Source organism: Glycine soja, chromosome 17 (assembly GCF_004193775.1).
Source record: "Glycine soja cultivar W05 chromosome 17, ASM419377v2, whole genome shotgun sequence".
In the NCBI taxonomy this organism is placed as follows: Eukaryota; Viridiplantae; Streptophyta; class Magnoliopsida; order Fabales; family Fabaceae; genus Glycine; species Glycine soja.
Window position 1 is genome coordinate 13,257,301 of NC_041018.1, and position 19,144 is coordinate 13,276,444.

The following is a 19,144-nucleotide window of genomic DNA, read 5'->3' on the forward strand; positions in this document are numbered from 1 at the left end:
TTATAAATAACAAAGATAAAAATGTGAAAATTCTATCTTATGAAAAGCTACAAATGAAGATGATTATTGATGACAATTACAGAAAACACACAAGATCTCCTGAGTGTCTAGGATCGCATCCTTCACCAATTAACAGATTCAATTTTGTTGGTATCATATCCAATAATTAAGGCCTGCCAAGAAAATACTAACACCTTCGAAGGAGTCAATTTAATTAGTGTGTTTTCTGTCATTTTTCTTGCTTCCAATTTTTTGAAGTAAATGTTTGCAATACCCTATAAATTTTCCGTGAAGATTTGCCTCGAAGAAATCTTCATTTGCCTTCTTAAGCTTCAAGTACAAGCATCAACAGATCAATATTTTGAGTTCCACCTTCTAATGAATTAATGCTTTTGTACTTGGGTTGGAAATTCCACATCTTAAGCTAAGTACGTATGTTATTCCAAACAGCATCTTTCTTTAAAAAGTTCGACCTTCATTTTCCCAATAGGCTTAAGTTGAACCAACACGAGTTTTTTATCCAATGACCACCATCACTCCAAGGTTTTTTTTTATTTAGGGTGGTGCCGAAGAAAAAAAGAAAAGAAATAGATTTTATACTAACCATTTTTTGCGATTATTAACGACCAAAGCCGTCAATATTAAAATTTCTTCCAGTGATAAATAAGTTGAACATGTGATACTGACCCAAAAAAAAAGTTGAGCATGCGAGAAGAATCGTAAAATTTTCTTGTGATATTATAAATTTAATTATAGTGATATATAAGTTAAGCATGCGACAATAATCATAAAATTTCTTGTGATGATATATTGTGAGCCATGTTTTCTTAAGATCTAACAATTACGTTAAAAAACAGTTACGATTAAAATAGTAAATAATAAATAAAAAGATGTAAACATTTAATTCTTTAATATTTACCGATTGTCTAATATTTTTCCAATTGAAAATATTATAAAAAGATATAGAATCATATTTGAAATGATTTATTCTCCCTGATATTGGCATATTGTCGAATCTAATCCTTTCTATAGATTGGACGGGGTTCTTTTTTTTTTTTTTTGGTAAAGCTATGGACAGGGTTCTGATTCCTTGTGATGGCACTAAATTTTTCGTTTAGCTACTCTCTTTGGTTCTCCTAAGACTAATTGAATAACGGTAATTGTGTGGTTGTATTTTCGGTTTGTAATCATTTTTGGTATAATCTTGGAAAGTATAATATTAACTTCATAGTAAAATGAAAAAAAAATGAAGTGAGAAATCATGGATTCGAATATTATTATTGATAAACTAACAATTAATATTTTTTTATAAGAAAATTATTGGCATTTCCAATATATCATTGAAATCCTTTCTCATATTTTAAGCATAGTTTTAAAACTCAGATAAACTTGATTGATTTGATCGTGAATAAATGATCTCATTGGATCGAATTGATTATCAAACTAATCATGCAATGAATTCGATGTAACCTAGTATGACCTAATCAAATTTGTGCTTAAATTAATAATTATCTCATTGATCTGAGTTAGATAATCCATTGATCCTATATGGCTCATAGCTTTTTTAAATTTTTTTTTACTCAAAAGGACATAGTTTTATTATTAATTGTTTGATTTATTTTTTTATATTACTTGTTCAATATGTTATGTTTAACGAGTATTTATGCTTAATTATTTTAAGTACTTGACACTATAATTCTATTTATGAGTAGTGATTTTTTTTACTTTTGTTTTGATGGAAAAAAAATCATATTTTCTAATACATGTGGGTCAATTTTGATCCACTGATTTGACCGGATTGATTATCACATTGGTTTTTTTTTGGAGTATGATAGATAAATTGTTTATTTGGAATGACACGTTTGATAACATGGCAATGATATTAAAAGAAAATATATCACACGTCATTGGGGGTTCAATTAAGCGTTATTTATTGCGTTGGCAATGGACGCATTATTGACGTCGCAAACCTGACCCAACAAACAAAGCCACGAATAAAGATTAAAGAACCCACAATTTGACCAAAGGCTAGCTAGCTGTTAGTGAAGACATGGGAGTGCCCACTTTTCAAACAGTATGAACTAACCCAAGAAAATGGGATTAACATATTCACACTATGGCTATGGTCAATAGAGAGAAAGCGGGTACGTAGCGTGTACATGCCCCCTTTATAATACACTCTCATAGTTTCACCAATTTGTTCCATCGTTGCTCCCATCCTCCAACTTTGATAACAACAACAACAACAGCAAACACTTCTTCTTCTGAGCCTTCTACCTTTCTTTCTTTCTTCAATCAAGGTAAATTAACTTCTCAGTCTCCTTTCCCAAACATGCACATCACTATCTGCTTGTATTTCTCCATCATCAACGAATTCTTCAGATTTTTCATACCCTTTAACTAATTCTGATGTTTTTTGATATAATTCGAAACAAGATTCAAATAATATCTGCTTGATCAAAACAATATCTTATCATTTTGATTTAGTTTAAGGTTCTATTTCAATTTTAGGAAATCAAAGAGTTTTTTTATCTTTCAATTCTTCCGAGGTTTTGATTGTCTCCTTTGTTCGACTTTTAATTTTTCAGTGTGTCTCATAATACCAATATCCAATTAATTTCTAAGCAAGCGAGGTGAAGGATGATGCAAATTTCGTCAAACATGTACATGCCTGAATTTGTAAGCATACACAACCTTAATTTCAAGCAAACTAATAATCACAAAATAGATATAATTACTTACCAATTTTTCTTCACATTAACACAGGGAATGGAGGACCCCACTTTGTTTCATCAATACCCTATGGATTCTTCATCAGCATTATTCCAGCTCGAAGATCTTGACTTTGAGTCCTTCTCCGCATCCCCAAAGAACTCTTCCTCTCACAATAAGCGATTATTCAACTCAGAAAGCACACAAAACTCTTTCCACAAAAGTCCTCATGAACAATATTCTGTTGCCCCACCAAGACCAACCAAGCAAAATAAGACTGTGATGAGCACTACTTGGAGTGCTTACAACGCTCATCACCATCATCATGACATGGTGGCTCCGAAAGCTTCTTCTTCTTCGTCCTCCAAAATCATCTCTTTTGATCAGCACTCCAATGCATCTTCTGTTATTTCCCAACAACTCTACAACAACGTGGATGCTGCTGCCAAAGTGAAGAAGCCTAAGATTGAAACTGGGTATGGTGAAAACTTGGATTTTTCAGCAGCTGCTGCGGCTGCTTCTCAAAGTATCTGTGACAACAACAGTTTTCTAGATCACTATGATAATCAAGATAAAAAGGCTGCGGCTTCAACGACTAGAAACCCTACCCAAGCTCAAGATCATGTGATAGCCGAAAGAAAACGAAGGGAAAAGCTAAGTCAGAGGTTCATTGCTCTTTCTGCCATAGTTCCTGGACTCAAGAAGGTACCATTTGTAATAAATTTCATGCTTGATATTTACTTTATAGTGCCAATAACCTACAACTTTGTACAAATTATCTAAACGTTTTAGCACTAGGCTCACTCTAATAAATGAGTCAAATTTCATGCACGATGCATTGATGTCAAATCATGGACACAGTAAATGCTTTTGCAATATAATTACTGGAATCATAGAAAATTATGAATAAACATGGCTGATACAGATATAAATTGACAATTAGAGTTACTGAAGCCTCCGAAACTGTAATATTGTGGCTGTGATTTGAAACCTTAAACTTATATAATACATTTTATTTAATTTAACTGGGTGCAGTTAACCACTAAAACTCACTGAACTGATGACAAATTTAGTGGTGGAAAGTTACTTCTTTTTTTTTTTTTTTTTATAATTCTGGGATAGCTAAATTATAGTGATAGATTTTTATAAAATTATACATAGATTGTAGACCAATTTGGGTTTAACCAGCTATATAATTTGTATCATATGTTTGTGCATGAACATTGTTTCTTATTGAATTATGAATGTTTGCATGCAGATGGACAAGGCTACCGTATTGGAAGATGCTATAAAGTACGTGAAACAACTGCAAGAAAGGGTAAAGACTCTGGAGGAACAAGCTGTGGATAAAACAGTTGAATCAGCAGTTTTTGTGAAGAGATCTGTTGTGTTTGCCGGCGTTGATAGCTCCTCCTCCGACGAAAACTCCGACCAATCGCTCCCCGAAATGGAAGCAAGAATTTCTGGTAAAGAGGTACTAATCAGAATTCACTGCGACAAAAACAGTGGAGGAGCTGCTGCTATACTAAGGGAATTAGAGAAGCATTATCTCACAGTTCAGAGTAGCAGCTTCTTGCCCTTTGGGAATAACACTCTTGACATAACTATTGTTGCTAAGGTAAATACATTAACTTCAATTTTTAAAGAAATAATCATCTTCTGTATTTCCATTAAGTTATAAACGAGGAGAAATTATTACATAGTCTTGAATCATTATTCTTTCAGTCAATATCTACATGATACATAATCAATTCTTTTTAATTAACTCTCGCTCGTTAATTGAAAAATTGGATTATGTATCATGTGGAAATTGATCGGTATCATGTAATAATTTATCGTCCTAGAAAAAGTACTATGAATAAGTGTCTTTATGCATTTTCACATACTGATCATAAATATATATATGATTTGTGTTTTTTTGCAGATGAACAACGACTATTGCTTGACAGCAAAGGATCTCATAAGAAGCTTAAGTCAGTGTTTGAGGCAGCTTTGATAGTGAATAATAGTTAACCAGTTCAAGAAATTCACTGATTTAGCTACATTTGATTTGTTGTTGTGCATGCATGACTATAGGAAAAATACTTACAATAAGATTTTTTTTATCTCAGAGCTTTCTTTTTCCCTAGTCCATCATCTGGATTTTGGAGTATAATATCAATGTTCTGCGACTGCAACTGCCTTGAGTCTGTTAGTTATGCTGTAGACTTCAAGATAATGCCAAGTGTTTTCCCTTTTTCCTCATAGTTTTTGCGTAGTTGATTCACTAGCTGCGTTAATATACCCCATAATGGCATTTTCTAATTTCCACAGCTTTTGTTGTTGTTATTTTATTTTATTTTTTATTTTTTTAAAGAGGGTTTTTATGAGAGGATTTGACTATTCAAATAGACCTCTTTCCATTCTCTTTCGCTTTGTGAACAGGATCCAGTTTAATTGAAAAAAATGCTGGCAGCATTTATTTTATATTGTTCTCCTTGTCGGATTGTAATGATCACTTATGTATAAAATTATTATTGTTACTAATGACTATTTGTTCTTTGTTTAAACTCTTTTGGATACTCATGGGTGCATATCTTCAACTACTAATAGTTTTTTTCGGTTTAAACGAGATTCTCGCTATTTGGACTTATTTTGTACCAGTTGAGCGATATGATCCACTTAAAGTAATTTAATTTTCTTAAATTAATTTTGTTTTAATATTTTTTAAGATAGACAATGGATAAGTTAAAAAAAAATATGCTGTGCGAAATCTTAAACGAATATCAACTATTTGTAGAAGAAGTTTATTATTTTAATGATTGTCATTGGATCCACATGACATTATCATAATTATTGAAATTTAATATGGGAAACCACTTAATCCTACCCCAAAATTTGAGATCTGCGTGCTAATCTTCTGAGTTGTGATCATTTAAATACACACGTAGTCGCTTGCTTTCTTCCATGCAGAGCAGAGTTTATATTATATATGCTCTGTTGCGCCCAATATTTTTAAATTCAAATAAAATCTAAAAGTATAAATAAAATATTTAAAATTAAAAAGACATGTGTATGTTTAATTTAGGTGAATTTTAAAGGGAAATAGATTAAAAATTATGAAAAATACATCATATCTCTCTCTTTATATATATATATATATATATATATATATATATATATATATATATATAATTCATGAGAAACTAAATTTATAAACTTATAAAAATATGTATTAGTCTTTAAGAGAGAGTTAACATGAAAGAATCACACTTTTTTAAAAAAAAGAATATGAAAAAAATATACATTATACCCTTAATATAATATAAATTAGTGTATTCTTGAGAAAATGGTCCTAGTATTTATTAATGTATACATAAATATGAATTAATTAAACGATGTCATGTCCTATACATTAGTATCATTAATCTATATGCACATTATATTTATTAATATAACTGTCTAATGTCACCTGAACATAAACTTACCTATCTAGCTTTATCATTATCATTAATATAAACTAATTATATATCAACTTGTATGTTGCCACGTGGATGTCAGAGCGGGATTAATCCCATCTTCAAGTGGGCGTAAGAGTGTTTCATGATTTTCTTTTTTAAAAAATAAATATAGATAGAGATTTGAAGTCTAATGACTCATTCAAGATGTGTAAGAAAAATTGGCAGGAGACTTCAACTGCCAAAAATGCAAAATTGTTTCTTGTTGATGAATATTGATCGTTATATAATTCTAATATCTGATGATGATGTATTTATTAACAGTATAAAATAGGTTTATATTATATTTTATTTGTAAATTATTATTAATATTATAATTTTAAATAATTATCATAAAAATTAATAAATTTATTATAAATTATAAATTATAATTCGATAATAGTATACAATTATTTTATATTATTATATATATCTTATTTTTTTTATTTTTATATTATTATAATTCTATACATAAACTTTTAAATTCTTATATAAGACATTTACAAATGCAAATATATTGATATTTCTGCTAAAAAATTTGATATAATGGTAGGTTATACGCAAGAATCATTTATAGTTTTTTAAGATTTTGCAGCACGTTAGAGAGGGCACAGGGGGGACATCAAAAGAGAAAAGGCTATAAATTGAATTAAGGTGAGAAAAACACTCGAAGGATTTGTAAAGGGCAGCAGAGAGATCTCGGAGGAAGCTTTGACCAGATGAAGATAGTTGCATTATTTTAAACTCCAAACTAATTAACTAAGACTGCATCATTAATTTTTCATTTTTAAAAATCTAATGTGCTTATATTGTCGATAGTGATAGTACATAGTAGTTTATTTTTTTCAACACCTTTAATTAAATGATCGTGATATCGTGATACACGTGGTTATAATGACAAGTACACAACAAAAACAGTTGCCACAAGTTTACAAGTATTAACGGTTTCAATTCAGCTTAATTTGTCCTTTTAAACTTAATCTGTGTAATTAGTGTACAATCTTAACTTAATTTTGATAACAGTTATGCACACTTTTTTATACTTTCAATTAATTAAAAATTACACTGAATATAACTTTCAATTTATTTATTGCAATTAAAAGTGAATCATTTTCAAAAAGATATTCAATCTATCATTAAGAAAGTACGTCAAAATAAAAAAAGACCATTAAGAAAGAAAAGGTGCGTTATAATATACAAACTTTTTGACCACTAAACTACATACAAAAGAATAGTCAGGGTAAGTTTGTTTGTCTTTAATTTCAGTTTTTTATTTTAAAATTTATGTTGCAAAAACAATTCTATATTGCTCACAACTACCTAATTTCTAATTTGAAATTTCTTAGTTTAATTTAAAATTATTTCTAAAATAACTGTTTTAAAAACTATAAAACAGAAACAGACAAAAAATATTTAAATTCATATATACACTTTTATATTTACATATGATTATTTAAAAAATGATATGGGTTTGTACAAGTAAAATTGAAGATACAGATGAGAGCGATGTTAAACATGATCACTCCAAATAAGTAATTAAATTAGCCTCAAACTTGAACTATGAAGGGTGTGTTTGGTTTGCATTTTTATTTTCTGTTTTTATTTTCTGAAAATTATTTTCATTTTTAAAATATTAGAATTCTGAAATTATGTTTGGTTTGATTTATTGTTTTTTGTTTTTATGAAATAAAAATACTGAAAATTTATGATATATTGATTTCTTGTCTTTTGTATTTTTATATTTGCTTAAAATTACATCCATTGTCACCCCAATTTCATCTTACCCGAAATGAGGGTTCTGTTCTCAACTGAAAACACTGAAAATGAGAATTTATTGTTTTCATTTTCTGATTATTTCTTATTTTTATTTTCATTGAAAATGTTTTCAAAAATCCAACCAAACATATTTTCATCAGTGTTTTTTGTTTTCACTGAAAATGAAAAAAGAAAACAACCAAAGCATCCCCTAAATTTCCCAATCTTGATTTGAAACATGAACATTAAGAGGATCCGAATCCTCTTCTATATATTCTCCGAACAATTGGGGCAAATAATTTTGCTAAACATACGTGTCCTTTTCTTTGTAGGCAAGTGAACTCATATAATAAATGCAAAGTCTCCTTTATAATTTTAAGAACATTATCCTGATTAATAACTTGTTCCTTTCACACATTATTTTTTCCAAATTTCCCCACTTGAATTTTTTTCTTTAGCTCCTCCAATTATAAGATCGAATTCACATTACCTACTAACCATAGACAAAGAAAATGAATGGGAACACACCAAACCGACCACCCCAAAACTGACCAAAACATATGGGCGGCTTCAGAATTTAACAGCATCTGTTGTCTTATTGATTTCTTCTCTATGGACATTATGAGAACCTTGACACATCAACTGGCTCATACACTATGGTCGGTGATCTTATTGTTACTCCAGACTTCCAGGAATAGAATAAACAACATCATTCTGATATTGATTTCGATTTAACTGATTAGTCATCACTTCTCTTTTTCACACTATATTTATGCCAAAGACTTTAGTACACACCAACTTTGAAGATGAAACGGAAAGACTTCAGTGTGAAAAATCAACCGGTACTATGCGCTCATTGTTTTGATGCAATGAAATTTCCCAAGTATTATTTTCTAAATATATATCTTTGTAGTTTGCTTAATAGTTTTTAATCATAATAATAATTAGGACTTTTGGTTCTTGGGTGGGACTCTACGGTATCCCACAAGTTTCCACTCTTTGGATTAATTATGAAATCAATAATTAGTATGAGGTTTAATCATGTTTTAAAAAGTTTATCACCCATTTCTAAAAATGTATTATGCGATCAATCTAATCAAAATATTTCCCCACAAATTTAACAGGTGTTGTCAAATGAATTATAACCATGTATTGAGACATAATATATATTTAAACAAATTTGATATGATAAAGGAATGACAGGAATATTGAACCACAATTAGTCAATTAATATTGTTTATTGTAAATTGTGATTTGTCTTATTACAGTTGGTATAGATAGGAACAAAATCTTCCTAAAAAAAAGATACCAACAAACTCAATTGCAGCGTACTCCAATGTGCCTCCCACTATTTGGCCTTTGCTGTTCTTCAGCCAACGTATAAGCGTGTATTTGAAAATCTAGTGGGTGGGATGGTGAACTTACTATCTTGGTGAAAGGAATTTCTCTGCATTTTTGGGTTGGACGAATATTTTTGGAGGGTTTGAAAACTATTTTTAAATATAGATTATGTCCCCAACAACCAATCTCTAACTTTTCTCAAATATTATATTCTTTTTTCACTTTTTTTTTTCTTTTTGAACCCATCTCATTTCTTTTGAAAAATGATACAGAAGCACTCAAGCACATCTTGAAAAACGTATCATTAGGTGTGTCTTTAAATTGGGTTTATAAATGAAATAAATTTTATATTTGATTATTTGGAGAAAAGCATTTACAATATGTAATATTTGAATTTTCTAAAAAAACAATTTTACGATAAAATTACAGACAATAAAGAATATGAAGTTATTATAATAACTGGTTTTATATTTATTTATTCTATATAGACTACACTTCATGGAATGAAATTTTATTGAGTTGGGTGATACTATAATAAGTGAGGGTTTTTTTTAACACGATTGCATATTCAAAATACAAACTCAAACATCTTATTAAGGTAAAACAATCATGCGTGAGTTTATTCATGCGCTTAATGGTGATTTTATATTTAAATCAATCAGTTATTGTAATAATTTAACTAGAAATTAATTTATTGATTTTTTAATGGAAAATATTACTTATTTGAAAAAAAATATTATGATAAAAAGTTAATAATATAATATGATCTTTACTAATAATATTAAGATAATTTTTCTTTGGTAAAAAAGAATATCATTTATTACTTAGAAATCATAAGTATTTTTTTTACAAAAGACAATTTTTTTCTCAAACTAAATAGAACGATTATCAATGACAAAATCCACCCATTGAATATTTAACACAGAAAACTATTTAATGTTGAAACTCAAAATTACTTATAAACTAAAATATTGATTATGAAGGGGATTTTTTGGACAAATTGTATGTGAATTATTATAAATTTATGGTATTTGTCATAAAAAAAACTGAAATATTAACTTACACATTTATTTGCTTCCTGATAAGTATTTATGATAAAATATTTGTTCACTTATAAGTATTCAATTTATTTATTTTTTTTAAAAGTAAAAAGTAAATATAAAATGAGGTGCAAAGTGGGTATATATTCTCTGTCTTATTCCATGCTCTTTTGTTTTTGTCCTTTTGTGCTGACGTTTTCTTCTTTGTCAATAACTCCAACTTTACGACAACAACGCTCAACCAACTTTGGGGTGTATATATCTCAAAATCCAATATGTCTATATTTTTATAAGAGAACGTCTGTTCAAGGAATGCGACATCTTTTGTTGATGGCAAATTACAATAATCGACAAAACTTTAGAGCGATTTTTTTATAATAATAAAATAGGAAAAAAAATCAGTGTATACTCCATTTTGGGATATGTGAAGAAAGAAAAAAGAGAGAAAAAAAAATATAGACGTTGTATTGCTTATTTGATTTCACGTTGAATTTTTTATAATTACGTCGAAACACTAATTAAAACGATGTTAGGTAAATTTTTACATTTTTAGGTTGTATCCGGTTCAGCAAAGAGAAATACAATATGGAAGACAGACTGAGATATCCAAGTTTGATAGGATAATTTGGAAGAGAGTTAACTTTAAAAGTTGAGATTCGTAAAATAATTTTCTCTCTTCATTAAAATTATCTTAAACAGTAAAAATTAATTATTTGTAGTTAAGAAACAATTTTTTTTATCAATTGTTTTTTGTGATTATTTGCAAAATAATCGTTTTTTGTGATTATTTGCAAAATAATCGTTTTTTGTGATTTATAATCGATTTTTTTTTTTTTGCGTATCAGAACTATTCACATAAGGGCATAATGATATTTTTGTGTTTCAATTTAATTCTCGCATTCCTATCTCATTGATACCAAATAATTTTACAATATTATTTCTACTATATTTCTTCCTATTTAAAACAAACAACATAATATATCATTTTATTTCTACTCTATTTTTTATTTTTTTATTTCCATCTATTTTATTTATCTCCTCTAAACAAAATACATTGTTAGCTTTACTAAGGAATTGATTATGACTCTAGAATTGATTCTAAATTGAAATTAGCCTTTAGATAACTTTTATATTAGATAAAAAATACTAAATTTTACTAATGATTTATTTTAATAGTAAAAATATCCAAACATAAATTACATTATTAAAAAATTGTTTCAATCAAAACTAATTTTATTTAAAAATAATTTTGTCAATACTCATTTAAATATATTGATGTAATAGATTGTGTTAAAAAAAATGAATGAGATAAAAAAAATGGGTATGCGTATATAATAATAAATCTCTTTTTTTAGGTGCGGTTACCTTATTCTATAAAAAAAAGAAAAGAAGAATAAAAAAAAAAAGTGCGGTTACCTTTATAAATAACATATATTATGTCCCCACGCCCAACTTAAACGTGGTTGTTCGTTATAAGAATGTAATGTATTGATATTGATAAAATATTTTTATACTTTATTTCAATGGAAATAAGTATTTTATTATCAGTTTTTTCTTCAGAGAAAAGTATTTTATTAGCATTTAAAAATAGTATAAAATAACGTAATAAAATGATATTGATAATAATTTTTATTTTCTGAAGTCATCAAATAATGGAACGATGTGCGCGTCAATCTCTAAATTCTAAATCACTTAGCTAGCTACTTTGTCCAAAAACTGGAAGTAATATAAAAGGAGGAACTTCCAAACATTCTAAATAAATATAATGGTTCAGTGATCTAATCAAAATTTTCTTTCAGCTAGTATAATGCAACTACATATTTATAATTTAATTTCTTGTATACAAGTTTTGTTTTCGCTTTATGCAATACAGGAAACATATCTTCATGCAGCTAGTGCTAGAACTGTAGCTGTAGGGCAAGGCAAGGACATATATATTGACTTGAGACTTGAGAGGGTTTTAAGCGCACAAGGGTATAAACGAGCAAAAAGTAGCTTTATTAATATTGGGTCCATCTAAAGAAAATAATTTTCTCCTGAGTTAATTCATGTGCATCTAAAGTTAGCAACTTTTTTTCCATGAATTGTTCAAAAAGGTTCAGCACCAAAGATTTGACACGTTGGTCCATGTCCAACACCTGTCAACTTTCTGTAAGCCACATTTCAAACTTTAGATATCCATAATCTGTATGTTGAAGGTATTTTCCAAATCTTTATGTGAAAGGGATTTTGCTACGTGACTCAAAAAGTAGCTTTTGTAGTGCTACAAGCAAAGAAGATTAGGAATAGACAGATTAACATAATTGACGACAACAAGACTTTTAGGCACCCATAATTATTACTTGAGACGTAGGCAACAGACATACATTCACTAATCAGTTATGAAGTTTCGTGAAATTATATAAATATTTTTTTTTTATAAAAGATACTAGTGTAATATATAAAAGAACGTTATATATTTTAAAATATTAAAAAAAAGTGTTAGTATAATATTTTTAAATATAAATAAAGATTTGTATGGGAATAGATAAAAAAGTGATATTATAATTAATTAAAGTGTAATTTTATCATTTATTTAAACAAATTTTTTACGTGTCAATACCAAAATTGTAGGTCTTTTTATAAAATTATCTTTTAGATCAAAATAAATATTTGAAAATAAACATTAGTCACACTAAGAAATCAGCTGCACCATGAAAGTGCTATGGACCATTGTTATTGTTCCATAAGCCCAAGCCTGAGTTACTGAAGTAATGGGCCAGGCATACTCCTAAGGTGGTTAGCCCATTTATGTGAATGAAATCTCAATCCCTTGATACTCGTTCCTTCCTGTATATACTACATAAACGGATTTCAGTTATTTTGATTTTTTCATACCCCGAGAACTTTTGTTTTTCTTTTTTTCAGGCAAATTGATCCACAATAATATAACAAAAGCATTTATTAATTAACTTTCTCCGATCTTAGATTTGATTATCATTGTTGAAGGATGAGGAAAAATGTGGTGGTGGCAGTGAGCACAACAACTCTTGCGCTGGTAGTAGTAGGGGTATTGATCAGAAGGTGGAAGCGATGGAAAGAGCAACAGTTGTGGAAAACAAAGCAAATTATTCGAAAATTCGCTAGGGAATGTGCCACCCCAGTAACTAAACTTTGGCAGGTTGCTGATGATTTTGTCTCTAACATGAAAGTCTCTCTTGGTTCTTCCGATGAAAACTCCACTCTCAACATGGTGATCTCCAATGTTACATCACTCCCACTTGGGTAATTCACATATTTTTTTGTCATAATGATATTGGTGCAGTTCGGAAACCTCATTGAATATCTTTAGTGATCTCTCTTTTTAGTAATATTTTTTCTCTTGAATTTGAGATCGGAAATCGAGTCTAATTTCACTTAAACTAACCACTTGTTGATTTACTAACTAAGAACAAAATATTAACTCTAATCAGTTAGTATTTATCGTAGTGAATATGCAATTTAATGCTTATTTTAAAAATAATGATAAAATGCATTGGCATGTGGCAGAGATGAGGAAGGATTTTTTTATGGGGTTAATTTGCAAGGAAAGCATTTGTTGATGTTGTGTGCACGGCTAGGAGGAAAGAGTATGCCTATCTCTGCGTTACAAAGAGAAGAGATTTCCATCCCTGATGCTGTCTTGGCTGGTGCTTCTGAGGTACTTTTACCTTAAAAAATAAAAATTCAGTTTCTCTAATGAAATAATTACTTTCCCAGCGGTATGGATAGAAAATTATTGACATGGCATAACTTATCATTTTGCTTTTGCATACATGTTATTTTCTTAATTTGATTGATGTGAATCTATGAATTATAATGCCCAAAGCACACGTGACAGTTTTTTCTTAACAGGAAATAACTGATTACGTAGCTACAGAGATAGCTAAGTTTGTTTCGTTGCATCCTGAGATTCAAGATGGTGCACCCGCCAAAAAGAAGAAATTGGGCTTCACCTTGTCATATCCAGTGGACGAAGTTTTGCCTTTTGCGGCCACAACATTTCAACGGAAAAGCGCAAACAACCCAGTTGAGTGCACTGACTCCACCTGTTTTGTTTTGTAATGTACATACATACATCTTATATATATATATATATATATATATATATATATATATATATATATATATATATATATATATTATGTATCATGTAGATAGGCAAGGTATTTACTTATTGCAACAAGTCTTGTATGGATACATCACTAATTATTTTTTTTTTAAGAATCTTATTGCAAAAAATATTTATCTAATCTTATTGTCAGAATTTATTTATATATATTTTCTTAAAAAAATACTCATTAAAATAAGGTAGTTATTTGGGGATATAAAATTTTTATACATGTGATTTATTTGCTAAAATCTCAGTTTAACAGATAGATTAGTAAAATTCAAAAGTTCTTAAAAATGTGTCAAGACTATAGACTTAATAGTCATGGAATGAGTCGAGGTGGCTTGTGATTTTGGTAACATCTCAGTTTAATGATGAATTAAAAATTTGACTTATTTGTAGGGATTAAAATAAGTTTAGTCGAGTCAGGCTTTGTCGGATCTAAATTTATCCTAGGTTAAATATATATGATTTGAGTTTGACTTAATTTATTTTTAGAAAAGATCTAATCTAACTTAAGTTTGATGTAGACTAGGTTATAGGTCTTTGTTAAACAGTATAATCTTTTTTCACTTTTACTTACTTATCTTGTTAGTTATGCACTAGCTAACCTTAGCATGATGTATAATTATATCAATACTTTTAATCAGGATAATAATCTAATTAAGAAAATATATATTAACACTTAATTGTATTTTTAGTTTAACTAAACTATTTAAATTAAATATATGTAAAAATTGAATTTTACTAAATGACAAATTTGAGCTTAACGCATTAAACTTGACATATTTAATTAAACTAAAGTGGATGCAAGTTCATTAAGTTCAATCAATAAGATGAACAAGTTTGAGCCCAAAACTAATTTAAGTCATTTTCTTTTTTATTGAATTGGGTTGCCTAATTAAATTGATTGTTCAATTGAATTCTAATCCTAGCCAAGACTTATCATAGAATAATTGAACCCTTTGAATGTTGCAAGACTAAGACATTCATATTGTGGTATACCAGGTTCGCAAAGGAATGGTGAAAGACCTTAATAAAGCATTGACTAATCATGGAATGAAAATGCATGTTTCTTCACTGGTTAGTGGCTCTATCAATTAATTGTATAAATGTTACATTTTCATGGGTCTTTTTTTGTCTTTCCATGACTGAAACTACAGCAGATTCAAAACATTCACACTGAATAGGTTGATGAAACTATCGGAGGTTTGGCCGGTGGAAGATACTATAACAGAGAGAGCGTGGCTGCAATTACCCTTGGCATGAACACAAACGCCGCTTATGTAGAATCGGCAGAAGAAGTTGCTAATGACCTTACACAATCTCCCAATTCAAGCGAGCTGGTTAGTTAATAATGTCTTCATTTCTTTTTAATTGTCCAATTTTTTAGAGAAAAAAATCATATTTATGCCATATATAAAATTTAATACCACATTAACTATTCTTTTATTTCATCTGATCTCAATTATTAGCACACAAAAAAAGTATATTTTTACACTCAGAAAATTAGTTAATTTCATTAAATTATGTTCTTTTCCATTGAAAAATAAATATTTTTCATAAATTATCATTTATTGAAACTTAATATTAAGCATTAAAAAAAGTTTTTGATGTTAATTGACTAATGAACAATAATTTGGAGATACTCTAGTTAAATAAGGTAAAGATGATTGAAATTTATTTATATTTGAGACAAAAAATAAGAAATTTTTGTTGTTTATATTTGAGAAGAGAGGAAGTATAAATTATATTATTATTATTTGTCTCCTAGCTTTTAATTTAATATACACATGTATTAATTGTTGAGTCAAGAAAAAAAGATAAAATGTTCAGTAAAAAAAAAACTCAACTATTTTATTAAAATAAAAAATTATTGCATTTATTGATTCCTACGTAATAATCTTAAAAACAAACGAAAAGGAATGGATGAAGTAACTATTATAACACCTACCCAGGTCAGTCATGCACGAAAAATTTTTAGATAGTCTTAGATCGCTGCATATTTCAGGTTTTGAATAATTCTTAGAAAACATACAGCCGAGTTTTCAAAAAAATTAATAACATTGAACTGCATGTCATGGAGAGATTAGTTATGATTATAAGAGTTCTGAACCATATAATAATTTATCGGCATGAACGCATACGATTTGTCAACTGTGAATTAAGCAACTTAAATGATTAATTCGGGTGTAGTATTGCAGGTAATTAGCATGGAGTGGGGAAAGTTCAATTCTCCTCATCTTCCTTTAACATCATTTGATGCGAGTGTAGATGCTGAAAGCTCAAATCCTGGTCGCGAGGTATATAGCTCCTAAAATCACTGTTGTGTATTAACCCTTGTAATTCGTAATTCGAAATTAATCATCTAGAATTGGCCACTGACTCTTCTGGTTTTTTTTTCTTACCTCATCTCAGATTTTCGAAAAGCTTATTTCAGGAATGTATTTGGGAGAAGTTGTGAGACAGGTCTTGTTAAAGTTGGCCCGAGAAACAGCCTTATTTGGAAGCAACGTGCCTCCAAAGTTAATGACTCCATACTTACTAAGGTATTTAAGTCCACAATTAGTACCTCGTATTGCAAGCCTAGATCACTTTATTGCAAGGTTTTTCAATATGTGCTTAGGTCAAAATTGTTTTTTTTTTAATGAAATTGATTTTAGATAAAAATTGATTTAGAATATGTCCTTATAAGATTTTGTTACAACGTTGTCTTTAATTACAACCTTTAGGACATTATGATATGTGGAATTTTTTCAATAAGGTGTCGTCTTCAATTGTTGTCTTTGCGTGAATGAAGAGTACTTGTAATTCAAATAATGAAGACTGAATATTTGTGACTTTGTGTAGGTCTCCAGATATGGCAGCTATGCATCAAGACATGTCCGAGGATCGTGAAATAGTGAGTGAGAAACTCAGCGAGATTTTTGATGTAAGATTTTCATTTTTTTTTTTTATAGAATCATGCTAAATAATATTCTTAGGACATTGGTTAAAAAATTAAAAAAAATATATTTAATATGAAAGTCATAAAAAAATGCAAAAATAATCCTAGACAACACATTTTTACTTTAAGTTTCTTAACTAACATTTTTAAGATATTGGTTAACATTTATCTTTTTTATAACATTAATACATGCATGGTAAAAAAAAGAAGAAGCAAGAAATGAATTAATATGAATTGAAATTGAACGAAACACATGCAGATCGATAGTTGTAGCCTAATGGCAAGAGAAATGGTGGCAGAGGTGTGTGACATAGTGACGGAGCGTGGTGCACGCCTAGCCGGAGCCGGAATCGTGGGGATAATCAAGAAGCTTGGGAGAGTTGAGAACAGAAAGAGTGTGGTGACTGTGGAAGGAGGGCTTTATGAGCACTATCGCATCTTTAGAAACTACCTTCATAGCAGCATCTGGGAAATGCTCGGCAAGGATCTCTCAGACAATGTCATCGTTGAACATTCGCATGGTGGCTCTGGAACTGGTGCTTTGTTCCTTGCTGCTGCTCAAACTTATGCACACCGTGCGGATTCTTGAACCTTCTGTTGTTTCATGTTAAAGAGTTGTTTTGTTTTTTATGGCTTCTTGATGATGCTTGAACTTCAAGGAATTTGTTTTGCCTTCGAATGCATTCTTTTATTTCATTGATTTAGTTTATAGTGAGTGATTTGGATTTTTGACTCGTTAAAATGGACCTACCAGGGTGGATACACCAGCTATTTAAATTGGGGGCATTTGAATTCTACACCTCCTAACTTAACTTGTATCATGCACTTTTCATTTTATGGGTGTGGACAAATATAATCCTTTCACCAGGAACTCCCATTCCAAAATGATCATTCTAAAAGGTAATTTTTACCTTCTGAATGACCATTTCGATATAGAGATAAGGTTTCCAAAATCATTCATTATAAGAGAGGTGTCATGGCAGGTCTTAGGACTACAATTAATCAAAGGAAGGTATTAGAATATTATAGTCTTTTCAAACATTTATGGGAGGTGCATGATTCAAATTCATTGGGTTGCTACTAATTGTAAACAAAAGTGGTTTATTTAGTATGGATTTGGGCAAGGTTGATATTGGGCATTTCATTTCTACGTTTAGGGTTTAAAGGCAGTTTTGAAATTGGACAAAGACTAAGGTGGGAAAGGAAAACTCGTTGCCTATCGTGAGTGAGTATTTTATAACCATTGAATATATAATATTTTTAATCAAAGGCCAAGATTATTCTTTATTTTTCTCTTTTTCTTTTTTCTTATTTTATCTCCCTTTCCTCATTTTTCAACTTTGTCCTCTGTCCCCATCTCTCCCATGCACTAGCACAAAGAGCCAACATCGATGACACCACCGCAATCATCACAGTGACAACATCAACAGAAACCAACTACAGTGACAACAACCATGACAACACCGCAACAAATCTTCCTTTCAAGCCAATGACCACAACACATGCAACCACCACGCCGACAATGACAATGACAACGACAAAATTGTCACCACAACGACTCCCTTCCAAGCCTACAGTGGTGACACCACCACAAGCACCCTCCATTTCTCAGATCTGAAAATCGCAAACCATCCCTTTTTCTCAAATCTAAAAAAAAATTTGCAATCCCAAAACCTACAACCACGACATAGTAGCGCATCCAATCACCACAACCGTCATTGACCAAGCTTGCATTGTACGACCG

General features: G+C 29.7%; 1 protein-coding gene and 1 pseudogene across 1 annotated transcript; both read left to right on the plus strand.

Moving 5' to 3' along the window:
* Positions 1–2,166: 2,166 nt before the first annotated feature.
* LOC114392694 (transcription factor bHLH25-like) lies at positions 2,167–5,178 on the plus strand. The gene is made up of 5 exons (XM_028353908.1): positions 2,167–2,300; positions 2,589–2,679; positions 2,767–3,417; positions 3,971–4,330; positions 4,637–5,178. Exons 2-5 carry the CDS (start codon positions 2,641–2,643, stop codon positions 4,706–4,708), a joined length of 1,122 nt encoding a protein of 373 aa, XP_028209709.1. The 5' UTR covers positions 2,167–2,300; positions 2,589–2,640; the 3' UTR covers positions 4,709–5,178.
* An 8,135-nt stretch (positions 5,179–13,313) lies between these two features.
* LOC114392360 lies at positions 13,314–18,162 on the plus strand (annotated as a pseudogene).
* The last annotated feature ends 982 nt before the right edge of the window (positions 18,163–19,144 follow it).